The following is a 15,694-nucleotide window of genomic DNA, read 5'->3' on the forward strand; positions in this document are numbered from 1 at the left end:
ATGAATGAATGAACGAAAGACCCGTGAAAGGGCCCCGCCAACGTGGACATTTCCTCCCACATTCACGGGCGGACTTTATTTCGAGCAAATGAAGGCTGGACCCGGGACCGCGGAGGGCGGAGAGGCGGACTCAGAACTGCGGGAGCGTGACGCCTACGCGGCGCCGTCGTCATGGAAACGCGCCCGCTGCCAGCGCCGCCATACAGTTCCCAGCGGCCCCCGCGGCTTCTGGTCGGCAAGATGGTGGCGCGCAGGAGGAAGCGTGCGGCGCGGGCCTCCGAGGAGGCGATCCCGAGCCCGCCGGGCTACTCAGGTGAGAGGTCTCGGGGTCGGCGGTCGGGGGTGGTCGGGAGCGACCGGGGACCCCGGGAGCGGCTACGCGGGTGGACGTGAAACCTGGGTTTCGGCTTGTCGTGCATTCCCCAGGACGCCCAGGATCCGCGCGTCGCCCTTCTTCAGTCTGTCCCCACTCTCCCGGGACTAGCCTGTCGCCGTTTACACTGCTCCTGGGAAGTGTCTGTATCCTTCCATCCTACCGTGGGGCGGACCCATCTCTGGCCACCTCCGGGCGAGTCCGTCTCCCTGCTTCCCGATGTGCCTGTCTGTTCCCACTGGGGCGAGCTCATCTCTCTGCACACTTCCCCTGCTTGTTACCCCCAAGCCCGCCCTCCTTCCCCCCAGGTGAGCCCATCCGCTTCTCCTCACCATCTCCATCTGCTCTCAGCTGTGCTGTCAATTACCTTACTCTTAATTGGTTCCTTTGTTTCTACTCTTGCGCCTGCTTTCTCTTCTCCCAGATGCCAGAATGTTCTTTCTAGTTTTTCTTCCTTGTCCCCACATGTTCTGGTGCTTGCTGATGTCTCAGCCCTCATCTTCTATTGCTCTTCCTTCTTTATAAAGCTCCAGCCTCTTTCTGTTCCTCTGAAGCAGCAAGCTCCTTCTAGCCGCGGGGTTTTTGCACTTGCTATGCTTTCTTCCTGAAACAGCGCTGTCCCTGACTGTTGCCAGGTTTCTTGTCATTCTGGGCCTGTTTTTTTTTTGTTTTTTTTTTTTTAATGTATTTTTATTGTAGAATATAATGTATATACATAGAAGTGATAATTTTCCAAGTGCAATTTAACAAATAGCAAATTTCAAAGAATATTATGGGTTATAGTTCCACAGTTTCACCTATTTCCTATTGTGATGTATATATACAAAAAGGTGATAGCTTTCAAATTGCAGTTAACAGATATACAGAACAAATTTCAAAGGATGCTATGGGTTACAGTTCCACCATTTCAGTTCTTTCCTTCTAGCTATTCTAATATCCTAGCAACTAAGAAAAATAAGTTTATATAGAGATTCAGTATTCATAATCCTTTGTTAAATTCCATCTTGTCTGTTGCTACCCTGTCCTCTAGTTTAATTACTTTCCCAGTCTTTAGGGATATCTAGGCCGTGACCACCCTAACCTGTTCATGTTGATGGGCCTGGGTTTTTTTTTTCCCCCAGGAAAAATAAACATGTTTAATTTACAGCAAATACAGCTTTTCTACCCCTTGTGTATTTATATAATATACAAAAGGCTAGTTATGGTTTTAGGATACAAACAAATTTAAAAATGATTAATGAGCAGTAACCATTGTTTAAAGCAAATAATTAAAATGCAGGTGAATTAAATTACTATATATCCATTTGTAGTGCAGTGAAGCATGAATTTACTAAATAATGGTTTCCAAACTTTTTAAAACATGCATAACCCTTTTTTTAATATTCATTTTACTGAGATATATTCACATACCACGCAGTCATGCAAAACAAATCGTACATTCAGTTGTTCACAGTACAATTACGTAGTTGTACATTCATCACCAAAATCAATCCCCGACACCCTCCTTACCACACACACAAAAATAACCAGAATAATAATTAAAGTGAAAAAGAGCAACTAAAGTAAAAAAGAACACTGGGCGCCCTTGTCTGTTTGTTTGTTTCCTTCCCCCACCTTTCCACTCATCCATCCACAAACTAGACAAAGGGGAGTGTGATCCCCATGGCACCCCCAATCCCACTGTCCCCCCTCATAAGCCACATTTTTATACAATTGTCTTCAAGATTCATGGGTTCTGGGTTGTGGTTTGATAGTTTCAGGTATCTACCACCAGCTACCCCAATACATTAGAACCTAAAAAGGGTTGTCTACATTGTGCATAAGAGTGCCCACCAGAGTGACCTCTCCGCTCCTTTTGGAATCTCTCTGCCACTGAAGCTTATTTCATTTCCTTTCACATCCCCCTTTTGGTCAAGAAGATGTTTTCCGTCCCACGATGCCAGGTCTACATTCCTCCCCGGGAGTCATATTCCACGTTGCCAGGGAGATTCACTCCCCTGGGTGTCTGATCCCACGTAGGGGGGAGGGCAGTGATTTCACCTTTCAAGTTGGCTTAGCTAGAGAGAGAGGGCCACATCTGAGCAACAAAGAGGCATTTGGGAGGAGGCTTTTAGGCACAATTATAGGGAGGCCTAGCCTCTCCTTTGCAGCAACCGTCTTCCCAAGGGCAAATCCCGTGGTAGAGGGCTCAACCCATCAAACCACCAGTCCCCTGTCTGTGGGCTTGTTAGCAACCATCGAGGTGGGGCAGGCCAATACCCCTGCATTCTCCACCAGCTCCTCAAGCGGGCTCTGCATATTTTTTTCCTTGTTTATTTTTTTTTTTTTTAACTTTTTTTTTTCCTAAATCAAAGATTTTGCTGATCTCAGCAGTTCCACGTCTTCATGAGTGTTGTATGAAGTATGCCCAGAGTCAGATTGCTCTGCGGTGTCCAGTCCATGCAGTTCCTGGCTTTCTCGATGGGCCTGATTTTAATGTCCCTCCCTCAAAGAGGCCAACGTAAGGTCTGTCTTAAGAAGGTCTCTGCTCCTCCGCCCATCACCCTAGACTAACCTCTCCCTGCGTGTTTAATTTACAGCTTATATTTGATACCACCTTGTTAAATGCTTATTTGTTCCCCTTCTCCTCCCCATTACAATGTAAGTATCCTGAGTGCAGGCACTGCAACTGTAACCCCAACAAACACTTCCTAACTCTACGAGGATTATAATTTTGTGGGAATGCCACAATTAACCAAATAAACACACAAATGTAACTTCCTGACTGTGGGGGAGCTGTGAGGCACGGAGCAGGTGGCTCTAACCTGGTACGAGGGGCGGGGGTGACAGGTAAGGCTTTCCTGAGGAAGTGAAGTTTGAGCTAAACCCTGAAGAACGTGTGGAGGGAAGAGGGTGGTTGTGCCAGGCAGAGGGAACAGCATGTGCGAGGTCCAGGAGGAGGAAGAAGGAAGGAGGGCTTATTGGAGGAAGAGAGAGAGGAGGCCAGCGTGGCTGGTGTGCGGAGAGCCAGGGAGGATGGTGTGGGAAGCGGCCCAGAGGCGGGCAGAGGTGAGGTCATGTAGGACTTCCAGTGATTCTGGTGTTCACCCCAAGAGCAGAGGAGCCACTGGGGGGATGGTTTGAGCCTCCCCCTCCTAGTGCTCCCCACCTGTAATACTTGCCTACCTATGGTTTCCCTCTCCCTACCAGCTCAGGAGACTGTCCATCCACTCTCATAGCCCCAGCACACTACACAGCCCTTGCCTGGGGGAAAGGCTTAGTGTACAGTGGATGGCCAGACAGATGGACAGATGGAATAGAAAGGGACATGGAGAGAGGATTTGTGTGAAGGCCCAGCTGGCTGTGCTGAGGGTGTCTCCTGTGGGCCCCTGTGTGGCCTGAACCTGACGCTCACGCCGCCCCTCCCCTGCCCCATTACCCTTTCAGCCGTTCCAGTCAAGTTCTCTGAGAAGCAGCAGGCCTGTCATCACCTCTACGTGAGAGAGCACAGAGTCCGAGAAGGCACCAAGTCTGCGTGGCCTCCGAAGCGGACCCTTTTTGTTCTCAATGTGCCCCCCTACTGCACTGAGGTGAGGCGGCCTCTGGGAGGGGCTTGTGGGCTTGGGGGGGCCTTTGGCTCTCAAGGGGCCCCCACCAAGTCCTTTGTGGTACGATGGGAGTAACTAACAGAAGCACAAAAGCTTTTAAATTCAGTAAGTGCCGTGTCAATTTACAGAAGAACAAAACAAGCTAGAAGGAACTAAGGGAACTGCTGGAATCTAGGTACTTTTTAAAAAGCTCTAAAAAATTCTTCTGAAGTTAAAGAAAGAGAGAGGAGCACAAGGAGAGGGACCACATTTTTGCTTTTATTTGAGTGTCGTGTACGTTCAGGAAGGGCATGGATCGTGGGCCAAGGGCATGCCGCGGTTCACAAACCCAGCAGACTCACTAATCAGCACCCAGATTGAGAAGCAAAACATCACCTGTACCCCAGAAATGCCCCCCAAGCTGATTCTAACAGCAGAGATTTAACTCTGTTTTTAGATGGCTGATTCAGGCTATAAAACTTAATTGGATGTCCCCCCAAATCAGAATAACACCAAAAATGTCCCTACCTATTCTTTCTCTCTTTTTTTCTTCCTTTCTTTCTTTCCTTCCTCCCTTCCATTTAAAACCTAATCCTCATTTAGGGTTCATTCACCCAGAGAAATTGATAGGGAAAGTCTGATCTTTCAGCAAAATGGCCTCTCAAATGAGGAATCCCTTTCAGGAACAAACCAGCACACCGTGGGCCCCTGATGGGACCAGGGCCCTTGCATGGAGCCCCAGAGGCCACAGCTGGGTCCAGTGGGCGCTTGCTCCCCCTCTGAGCTCGCTCCTCCCCTGGGGGTGTGGCCTGTCCTCCAGCTTTTTACATCAAAACTCACAGGCTTATTGTCTGGGTGCCCGTGAGGGAGCAGGAGCGGGACGCTGCTCTGTGCTGTGGGGAGGGTGCAGGTGAGAGGCGGCAGCAGCTGGCCCTGGCCTTCCTGCGCGGCCCTGGTTGGGTGGGCTCCGGGAAGACCCCGCAGGTCCTCACACTGTGCTCTGGGCCGCACAGGAGGGCCTGTCCCGCCTGCTCTCCCCTTGTGGCCACATCCAGTCCCTGGAGTTGCAGGAGAAGCCTGTCCTTGCCGAGGGCCCAGAGGAGCCAAAGTCGACATTTTTCCACCCAAAGCCTGTTCCGGTGAGCCTCCGGGGACCTGGGCTCTCAGTGGGGGTGTGGGGGGTGTGGGCAGGGTCCTCAGAGTGTGCAGGGGGGTGTGAGGGGTTGGTGGTGGGGTTGGCAGAGCACTCCCCGCAGCCTTGGGTGTTTGTGGAGGGTCTCGGGTTGGGGGGTGGGGGTGGGGCTGTCACATCAAACAGCTTCTACTTCTTTTCCTGAATTTGCCACATCCATTAACTTCCTGTCTGGCTTTTTCCATCATGCTGTGTAAAGTGCAGACCACTTCCCCACGGAGTAGATCCTCCCTCAGGCGCAGTGGCCTTGGTCCTCAGGAGCACTGGCCGTGGCACTTGCCCATGTCCTTTGGCCCTCCCTGGCACAGTGGACTCTGAACGAGAGCATGTGCCCTGCCTGTCCACTCCTGGTCCCTGGCTCCCGGGAAGCCTGATCTTTCCATCCCGTCCCCGTCCAGGGTGAGCAGGGCACCCTTTCATTGAGTCCCGCCCCTCCCAGAAGAAAGTTCCTTCTGCACCTCACACCTCCTCGGGGAAGAGGTGGGAGCAGATGCCACTTCTCGCAGCAGTCAGATAACTAAGAAAGTGGCTGTCTCGCTTGAGGGGTTCTGGAGTGACCTGATTATCTTCAGGGTTCAGGAACAGCTCTGCACTGTCTGCCCTGCTCCAGCGACAGGGTAGGGTGTGGGCAGGCATGGCTTAGGGATGGCAGAGAGGATTGTGAAGCTGCCCACACTCTGTCTCACTCCCCCAGGGGTTCCGGGTAGCCTACGTGGTGTTCCAGAAGGCCGGTGGAGTGATGGCTGCTTTGGCCCTGAAGGGCCCTTTGCTGGTCTCGACAGAGAGTCACCCTGTGAAGACTGGTGTTCACAGTCAGTACCACTGGCAGCGGCTGTTGCCTCCTTCTTGGGCCTGGGGTTTGTGCAGAAGCTTTCAGGGAAGTCTCTGAGAATGCCACAAGCCATGTCCACTTCTTGTGAGTGGCACCTGGGAGGCCTTAGCGGGCATACAGCTGGCCTGCCAGGCTGGGTCTGGGATGTGTCAGGGAAACCCTGGCCTGAGCCTTTGGCACCAAGTGGCTCAGGCCTGTGGGATGTGGGGAGGTGAAGGCTCAGCTTCCCACCCCTAGAATCCTCCTTACCAACAAGAAGGAAGCCCCTGCAGCCCCACGTAAGGAGACCCTGTCTGGTGGCAGGTCCTGGGGTGGGGCCCTGGTTGGGGCCTGAGGATGCCCCACCTCCCCTGGCTCCCTCCTCCCTCAGAGTGGATCAGTGACTATGCAGACTCGGTGCTGGACCCCGAGGCCCTGAGGGTTGAAGTGGACACGTTCATGGAGGCATATGACAAGAAGGTGGCTGAGGTAGGAGCTTTTGGAACCCGGCCTCCTGGCATGGCAGTGGGGCAGGTGCCACCAGGTGTCGTGATGTGGTCCCCAGGGGAGGGGTGGGCCCTTGTGGAGCCCAGCTCAGGTACCCTCTTGACCTGCTGAACCCTGGGCCACCTGGTGGGATGGCATCAGCACTCCAAATCGTCTCTGGGGAACAAACGGCCGGAGTGTGGAGGACGGAGTGTGGAGGACGAGGCAGTGCTAGTGCGTCTGTGTGGGGGGAGGAGGGGGCAGCAGGTGTCTGTGCGCCCAGAGTGGGGGTCCAGGGAGGCTCAGCCTGTGCAGGAGGGAAGAGAGCCTGGAGGGGAGGAAGTGGCGGCTCCCGGGTGGGGGGCCTGCCCATCAGCAGGCTTGTGTTCCTTGCAGGAGGAGACTAAGGCCAAGGAGGAGGAGGGCGTCCCTGATGAGGAGGGCTGGGTGAAGGTGACCCGCCGCGGCCGGCGGCCCGTGCTGCCCCGGACAGAGGCGGCCAGCCTGCGGGTGCTGGAGAGGGAGAAGAGGAAGCGCGCCCGCAAGGAGCTGCTCAACTTCTATGCCTGGCAGCACCGCGAGACCAAGATGGAGCGTAAGCAACTGCACCCCAAAGCCCTGCCGTTGACCCCACTGCCTCGGTGTCCAGCCCAAGTGGCTGGCTCTGTGGGGGTGGCACCTGTGTAGTGAGGCTTGCTGGGGTGTCACTTGCGGGCGAAGTTGGGGTCTGGTGTGGAGGGCCAGCCTCAGGCAGAGTGCAGGGTTCACAGGGCTCCAGAGCATGGACGCTGGGGCAGCGGCCCCTGAGGGGATGTCCTGTGGCACAGGCCTCCCAACAGACTCAGGGTTAGGTTCCCAGCCTAACAGCTTCCCCGGGGGGTGATCCCCTGTCACTCCCCGGAGGGCCCCTGGGTTACTTAGAGCCTGCAGAGGCAACCGGGATGGTGCACCCACCCCCAAGTCCCCTGAGGGGTTAGTGCTGGAATCTGCACCTCCAGCCAGGAGCCCGGGGAGGAGCTCAGCTGCTCACCAGGGGCAGAGGGCTGCTGCTCAGCTGTGTGTGTGCATGTGTGTGCTCACCAGTGGGGGGTGTGTGTGTGTGTGTTGAGGCCGCCCTGTGGAGAGCGCTCCCTCCTGTGAGCCCCCACCTCCACTCTTCCAGGCAACGATGCTGAGATCCAGGCCCCGCTGCAGGAAGCTGCCCCACGGGCTTAGATGCTCCAACCTAGCACGGGGTGGAGGGCTCTGAGCAGGCCCTGACGCCCGCGGTCTCCCTGCTCTCTTGTCTGCTGACAGTCCTCCCCACACCCTGCCCACCCTCGTCCTCGCCTCTGCTCCTTGTGCCCTCTCTCTAGGTCCTGGGCTTACCTGGAGGCAGTTCCTCATGAGCCTCCCTGGGCTCCGGACCCCCAAGTGCCCCTGACATGGGTTGTTCTGTGACCAGAGCCTCAGCCTGGTTCTTGGGCTCCTGGACTGGGGTCTCTTCCCTCTTTTTCAAGGTCCTCCAGGGAGGACTTGTCCAGGGATTGCTGAGGCAGTAGGGATGGGGGGTGGGGATGTGTGCCCCAGGGAGGTCCCCTGGGACCCCCCCAGAGCCTTCTTCCTTCATCTTGGGTAAGGGAACAAGTGCTTCTTTCTTTCTGTGTATTTTTTCCCTTTCCTGGTGAATTTTCTGTCTCAGAACTCAAGCATGCTGTCTTCTCCCACAAGAGCCTCCCAGCCTCCTCTCCTTGTCTGCAGTCTAATTCCGTTTCCTTGCAGTACCTGGAGTATTTCCCCAAAACAGCCAGAGGGGAGAAGACGCTCCCTGAGCTGGGAATGGGGAAGCTTGTGCTGAGGGGGGCGGCAGGGTGGCAGCAGGGCGAACTTCACACTGTAAGTGGATGTGCTGTCTCAGCTGACCCTGTGTGTTCCCTCACGCCCGCAGATCTTGCACAATTGCGCAAGAAGTTCGAGGAGGACAAGCAGAGGATTGAACTGATGCGGGCCCAGCGCAAATTCCGGCCCTACTGAGCTGTCCTGCCTGTGGCCCCAGGGAGAGGGGAGGGAACAAGTAGGGGAGCCAGGCCAGTGGGCAGACGAGGCCCGGCAGAGCCTGAGCTGCTCGCCCCTGGGCAGGTGTGCCCTGGCGAGTGGACACCGTGCTGAGGGCCCCCGGGCTGAACAGCCCCGTCTCTGAGGCCACATGGGCTGGGGGCAAAGGACACTGTCACCCTTGGTTTTTGTGCTTCGGGCACAAGGGGCCCAGTGCTGGCAGGGCCTCCCTAGGGTGCGGAGGTGGCCCTCAGGAAGCCTCCTGCCCAGGAAGCGGCTCCTTCCCTTGCCTGGCCTCATTCTCAGCTTGTCTGGAGCCTCTCCTCGCACGGGGATCGGTCAGAGGGAAACTGGAAGTATCTGTGATATTCTCCCCTTTCCCTCAATGGAAGAGCCTGGCTGGCAGTGAAACAGCCTCAGAAGCAGTACGTTCTATTTTTCAACTGACTACCGAAGTCCCTGGGCTGTAGCCCTCCTGTGCCAGCACTGCCAGCTCACATCAGATTATCAGCCACAGAACAAGCAACTCCCACATCCAGGCACTGCCTGCCCCGTGAAGTCACCCAGAATCTCAGCCACCTCCTGCGACTGCCGGATCCTCTGCCTGTCCTGGGCACCTGGCTTTGCTGCAGGCTTGCGAGTTAGGAGCCCGGACTCTCCTGGCTCTGTAAGAAGGCGCTGATGATAGGGGCCACGTGGTGGGCCTTGTTCATGTGGATGTAGTGATTGCCGGGGACTTCCACAAACTGGTACTGCTGGAGAGGGGGGGCAGCATGGGGAGTGGGCCTCAGGGAGGGCACTGTCCCCTCCCCAGCCTAGGGGAGTATCCCGAGCCCCCACAGAGAACACCATGTCCTCCCAGGGCCAGCCACCTCCCAGTGGTTCACAAGCACCCCCCAGGCCGAGCTTTGGGGCAGCGGCTGACATGCTTTTCCCCACATGCCTGGCTTGTCCTCCAGTCAGGCCCCATCTCTGAGCCAGTGACAAAGGCCCAACTAGGACGACTGTTCCCAAACGCAGGCCTCTAGGCAAGGCCTCAGCAGGGGTTCTGGGCCTTTCTGGGCTGAAGGCTGTAAAGTGAGGCTGGGTGGGGTTGGAGAATATGGTGCCAGCCTAGCCTCAACATGGGAGGGGTCAGCAGTCTGGGCTCCTAATTCTGATTGTCGATATCAGGCCCCCTTGAAAGGAGTACAGGGTGGGACCTCAGGCCTCGGGAGGGCAAGCCGGCTTGCCAGCCTGCTGCTGCCTGGGGGAGAACTCCACCTGGCTTGGCTCCCATCTGTCCCCCTACCACAAACAGGCTCCCTCTTAAGCTCTCTGGGTTTGGTGTGGGGTAGTAGCAAGATGTCTGCATGGAAGTGTTGGGTTTATGGTTAGATGATCCTAAAAGGGTAGCCAGGGCCCCCAGCCCCCACACCCCCATGGTACTGGTTACCTACAGGGATCGTGAGGCAGCAGGGGGATCAGCTATGAGGGACCACCTCTGGCTGGGTTAGTGTTGGCTCTGGGGTCTATGTATCACAGGGAGATTCCATTCCCTGTGATCTGGTTTACATGTGACCCAGGGGCAACAGGGCCTGACCCAGGGGGGGAGGTAAAGCTTGGTAGCTCCTGGGGTCTCTTGATCCCATACCAGGTCAGTGTTGAACCTGGGGCCAGGCCAGGGGTCCCGGTGCAGGAAAGAAGATGGGTGGGGGGCACCCTGATGCCATCTCCTGTACCCCTGCCCCCAGTGCACTTACCTCTTTTAGGACAGATTTCAACACGCCAATTAGAAAAAGCATGGTCTCCTTGTCACTGTCATTCACTCTTCTCACATTATAAAACCCTTGGAGTGCTCTTGAAAGCAAGAAGTAGCCAGGCTTATCTTGGGGCCATCTCCCAGCAATGCCCTTCTGCCCTGCCCTGGGCACCTGGACCTCTAGGGAGAGACTGGGCCTGGGATTAGACTCCTCAAGAGGCTCCCCAGGGCCAGGCACTGGTCAAGTGCTTCTGGTGTGTCCCACCAGAAACCCTGGGACCTGTGCAGTCGCACAGCCTGCAGGTGGCAGAGCTGGGACCTGGGTGGGCTCTCACATCCGAGCTCCAACCCACTTGCTGGGTTCACTGCCCGCATCTGTGCGATACCCAAGCCACAAACGTGCCCTCAGAAAGGCATTGTTTGCCTCATGAAGGCCATGGAGAAGAATGGTTGTAATGGAGTGGGGTCTGAGCCATGATAAGAGATGTAACCCCTGGCTTGGCTCCCATCTGTCCCCCTACCACAAACAGGCTCCCTCTTAAGCTCTCTGGGTTTGGTGTGGGGTAGTAGCAAGATGTCTGCATGGAAGTGTTGGGTTTATGGAAGTGTTGGGTTTGTGGTTAGATGATCCTAAAAGGGTAGCCAGGGCCCCCAGCCCCCACACCCCCATGGCCCAGTGCTCAGGCTGGAGGAGGTACAGTGCAGGCCCCCTGGCCCCCTGCCTTCCTGTGGTGCCCTCCACAGCCATCCCATCCCCTACTGCCCAAGCTCTCCCATCCAAGAAAGGTCACGCCACGGGAGCCTCCATGCAGGGGTGCCTCCTGGGGATCCCTGGCACTGAAGCCTAACTTACTTGATGTGCAGGACGTGGGCCTGCAGCTTCCTGATGGCATGCGCAAACAGCTCCCTGCTGATGAAGTCAAAGCAGTGCTCTGGCTGCAGAGAGACAGACCGCGGTTGCACTACGAGGCACCCGGCCCTCCTGGGGCTGCACACCATCTTCATGGCAGGGTGGTGCTTCACCTCAGCAAATGCCTCTTACCCCCTTGGGCTTTTCTCCCAAATCTGTTCTCCTTCCTGGCCCAGGACAGTTTTCAGCCCCCCTTAGACCAGGTGTGGCTGGGGAACTAAATGCAAAGAAGACCCGGGGCTACACCCAGGCCTGGATTTAGGGCCAAGGTGAGGCCCCTCCACGTCCCCTTTCCCAGTCCACAGGCTGCCCTGCTACCAGCCAGCTCTGGGCCCCAGACTCTTCATGGAGCAGAGCCTGTCTGTGCAAGCTGTCCCATGGGAAAGATTTTGCTTAGGCCACAGGGCAGTCGGCACTCCCTGACAGTCCCATAGCCCGCCACCTGTCTCATTAATTTACTGTTTAATATGCCTGGGTCAGCGCCATCCAGCATGGTAACTGCCAGCCGCGGGTGTAAAATGTGCACTGGATTTTGGAGACTTGGTATGGAAAAAGAATAGAATAATGCAATGATGATTTTTTTATATTGATTACATGTTGAAATGACATTTTGGATTTATTGAGTTAAAATATATTACAGTTAATTCCATCTGTTTTTACTCTCTCCATGCGGCCTCGAGGGAGTGTAAAATGGCATGTGCGGTGTCCCCCATACGTCTTCTGGACTGCAGGCTGAGGGCGGGGGCCCAGCAGTTTCTGTATCTGCAGCGCCCAGCATGTGGCATTAACGGGGGGCTCAGCAGACACGTGTTGAGTGGGCTGATTGGAGACTGACTCTTTAGGTCAGCCCACACCCCCACACCGTCGTGGAGAGGATCGAATTCCCACGAGCGCACACAGCTGTCCAGTCGCCACGAAAGCTCGGTGCCCTGGTTCTGCCTTGAATCTCGCCCAGTCACTTTCCTCTCCCCTGACTAAAATGACCTTGGGTGCTATTCCAGAAACACGGATCCACAGTGTCCGGAGAACTTGGGAAAGAGGGGAACTAAAATCTGCAGAGGACCCAGGCACGCCACACCTTGCCTCCTTTGGTGGCAGAGCCCGCAAGGGAGAGCAGGTGAGCGAGGGAGACTGTCCGCAAAGCACCTGGGTCAGTGCCCACGCTGGGGGGGCTTACTCAGCTGGATAGCGTTCCCCCCAAAATTCACGTCCACCTGGACCCTCACAAGGTGATGAAATGAAGGTAAGGATAGAGATGAGCTCATCCTGGATTGACAGGGGCCCCAATCCAACGAGAAGGTCCTTCTAAGAGGACCCGAGGAGAGACGCACAGAGGAAAAGGCCAGTGAAGATGGAGGCGGGGCTGGAGCGACGCAGCCACCAGCAAAGGATGCCAACGCCCGACGACCACCAGGAGCCAGGAAGGGGGGTGGTCAACCCTCCTGACACCTTGATTCTGCTGTGCAGGCTCCTGGGTCTGTGGTCCCTCGTCATGGCTGGCCCCGGAGCCGAATGTGCTTGGGCTCCGGCCTTGTGGCCCATATTTGAAGCGCTTTCTGGAGGAGGGGGTGGAAAGGCCGAGTAACTGTTGCAGGCAGCCTTGGTGACAGGAGGTGGTGCCGGCTCTCAGAGCCACGCCTGGGCTCCCGGCCGTGGGCCGCTTTCATCCACTCCCAGCCTTGCTTTGTGACTCATTTCCGGCCAGGACTGCGGCGCTTTGGCTCATTCGGGGTCTCAACTTGAGTAAATCTGGGTCTGCAAGGCAAGAATGGAGAAGCACCCTCTCCACACCTGCCTGCACAGGACAGAACGAGCCTGAGTTGAGCAGCAGTTTCCTGAAAAGCGACAACGTGAGGCTATTTTGCCCAGAAGGTCAGCAGAGTGTCAGCTGCTGGGTGTGCCCTTCTCTCCCTTATCTTCTCTTTGTTCTCTCTTCCTCTGCATCTCTCTCTTTTTAGCTTCTTTTCCTGGTCCACCTTCATTCCCGGATCCATATTTTTTTTTTTTTTTAATTAAGGTATAACTTACAGCAAAGCCCACAGATCTGATGGCCTTTTACTCATGGATACAGCCCTGTGACACTGCCCTGAGCAAGATGTGGAACCCAGCTAGCACCCAGCAGGACCCCTCTTGCTCCTGCCACTCCACCCTCTCCCAGGAGACCACTATTCTGACCTCTGTCCTCCTAGAGTAATTCTGCCAGTTTTTGAACTTAATAGAAATGAAATCACACTTGTGTACTCTTTAGTTCCTGGCTTTTTGTTTCATAAATGTGTCTGTGAGATTCATCCAAGTTAATGCATGTGAAATACTTATTTTTCATATATTGTGGAGTATTTCATTCTGTGAATACTTGATAATTTATGCATTCTATTGTTGGTGGACCTTCAGGTTATTCCCAGCTTGCGGCTGTTGAGGATAAAGCTGCTGTGCACTTTCCCATACATGTCTTTGGTGGGCACAGCATCCATTTCTGCTGGGCATGGATCTGGGAATGGAGTTACTAGTTCAGAGGGTTTGCATTCAGTTTTCCAAAATGGTTGCATCACTTTACACTCCCACCTGCAGCATGTGAGACTTCTGCTTGCTCCACATCCTCGCTAAGACTGCTGGTGTCAGGCCTTTTAGTTTTAGCTATTCCAGGGGGGTGCAGAGTTGGCTCAGTGGGGTGTTGATTTTCATTTCCCTGATAACTAATATGCTGAGTACCTTTCAGGTATACTGGCCATTTGCATAGACTCTTTCACCAAATGCCGGCTCCAATCTTTTGCCTGTTTTTCAAAATGAGGTTGTCAGTCTTTTTCTTATTGATTTATAGGATTTCTATATATATTCTGGATATGAAGCCTGTGGCAAACCTATGCATTCAAATAGCTTCTCTCATTTTGTGGCTTGCCTTTCACTCTCTTAATGTTGTCGTTTTGTTTTGTTTTTAAAACTCACTTATTTTAGTTGTTATAAAATATGCATAGCAAAAATGATTTTAACCATTGTAAGTGAAGAATTCTTTGACATTAAGTTTATCGACAATACTATGTAATTTTCACAGTAGACTCTCTTCATCATTCCAAACCAAAACTCATATTCATTTAGTAATAAGTCCTCATTCCCTGTTCCCCCCAACACCTTTAGGTAAGCACTATGCTACTTTCTCTATGAATCTGCTTATTCTAAGTACTTCATATAAGAAAAATCATACCATATTTTTCCTTTTATGTTTCTTATTTCACTCAACACTATGTCTTCAAGGTTCATCCATGTTGTAGCATGTACCAGCACTTCACTTCTTTTTACATAGCCGATATTGTATGGATATACCACATTTTGTTGATTCATTCATCTGTTGATGGACACTTGCGTTGTTTCCACCTTTTGGCTATTGTGAATAATGCTGCAATGAATATTAGTGTACAAATATCTGTCCAAGTCCCTGCCTTAAATTCTTTTGGGTATATATCTGGGAGTGAAATTACTAGGTCATATGGTAATTCTGTTTAATTTTCTGAGGAACCACCAAATTGTTTTCCACACTGGCTGCACCATTTTACATTCCCACCAACAATATACGAGGGAATCTAGTTCTCCACATCCTTAGCAACACTTTTTTTCAGTTTTTTAAAATAATGGCCATCTTAGAGGGCGGAAGTGGTATCTCATTATAGTTATAATTTGCATTTCTCTAATGGCTAATAATAGCATCTTTTCATGTATGTATCGGCCATCTGAATGTGTTCTTTGGAGAAATGTCTATTCAAATTCTTGGTCCACTTTTTAATTGGATTGTTTTGTCTTTTTGTTGTTGAGTTGTGGGATTTCTTTATATATTCTGGATATTAAACCCTTATCAGATATATGGTTTTCAAATATTTTCTCCTATTCTGTAGGTTGTCTTCATTTTCTTGATAATGTCCTTTGATGCTCAAGAGTTTTTTATTCTGATGAATTCTGTTTCATCTATTTTTTCTTTTGTTGCTTGCACTTTTGGTGTAAAATCTAAAAAATCGACTGACTACTATGATATCCTGAAGATATTTCCCTATGTTTTCTTATAAGAGTTTTACAGTATTAGGTCTTATATTTAGGTCTTTGATCCATTTTAAATTAATTTTTGTATAGGTAACAGGTAAGAAGTCCATATTCATTCTTTTGCATGTGGATTTCCAGTTGTCCCAGCACCATTTGTTGAAGAAACTACTTTTTTTTCCCATTGAATGGACTTGTCACCCAAAAATTACTGAAAATCAACTGGCCATAAATGTGTGGATTTAATTCTAGACTCTTGATTCTATTCCATTGGTCTATACGTCTAGCCTTATGTCAGTACCACACTGTTTTAATTACTGTAGGTTTGTAGTAAGTTCTGAAATCAGGAAGTTTGACCCCTCCCCAACTTCGTTCTTTTTCAAGAATGTTTTGGTATTTGGGGTCCCCTTCCATTTCATATGAATTTGAGAATCAGCTTTTTCATTTCTGCAATAAATAAATAAATAAATAAATGGCTGCTGGGATTTTGATAGGGATTGCATTGAATTTGTAGATCATTTTGGCAGAATTGACAATATTAAGTCTTCCAATCCACAA

The 15,694-nt window shown here is 52.6% G+C and overlaps 2 protein-coding genes across 3 annotated transcripts in view; one reads left to right on the plus strand and one right to left on the minus strand.

Annotated features, from left to right (window-relative positions):
• The first annotated feature begins 226 nt into the window (after positions 1–226).
• RRP7A (ribosomal RNA processing 7 homolog A) lies at positions 227–10,245 on the plus strand. The gene is made up of 7 exons (XM_037846351.1): positions 227–313; positions 3,800–3,942; positions 4,953–5,078; positions 5,826–5,943; positions 6,334–6,431; positions 6,825–7,023; positions 8,356–10,245. The coding sequence occupies exons 1-7, from the start codon at positions 241–243 to the stop codon at positions 8,439–8,441; spliced, it is 843 nt and encodes a 280-aa protein (XP_037702279.1). The 5' UTR covers positions 227–240; the 3' UTR covers positions 8,442–10,245.
• Positions 7,747–15,694, minus strand: part of SERHL2 (serine hydrolase like 2) — a 28,186-nt gene continuing 20,238 nt past the window's right edge. For both annotated transcript variants that reach the window (XM_037846349.1, XM_037846348.1), the window contains 3 exons: positions 11,057–11,139; positions 10,205–10,301; positions 7,747–9,217 (listed from right to left, as the gene is read on the minus strand). In XM_037846349.1, coding sequence (XP_037702277.1) covers positions 9,104–9,217; positions 10,205–10,301; positions 11,057–11,139 — 294 coding nt within the window. In that variant the 3' untranslated portion in view covers positions 7,747–9,103. The remainder of the gene's footprint in view (positions 9,218–10,204; positions 10,302–11,056; positions 11,140–15,694) is intronic.

This window comes from Choloepus didactylus, chromosome 8, assembly GCF_015220235.1.
Source record: "Choloepus didactylus isolate mChoDid1 chromosome 8, mChoDid1.pri, whole genome shotgun sequence".
Lineage (NCBI taxonomy): Eukaryota > Metazoa > Chordata > Mammalia > Pilosa > Megalonychidae > Choloepus > Choloepus didactylus.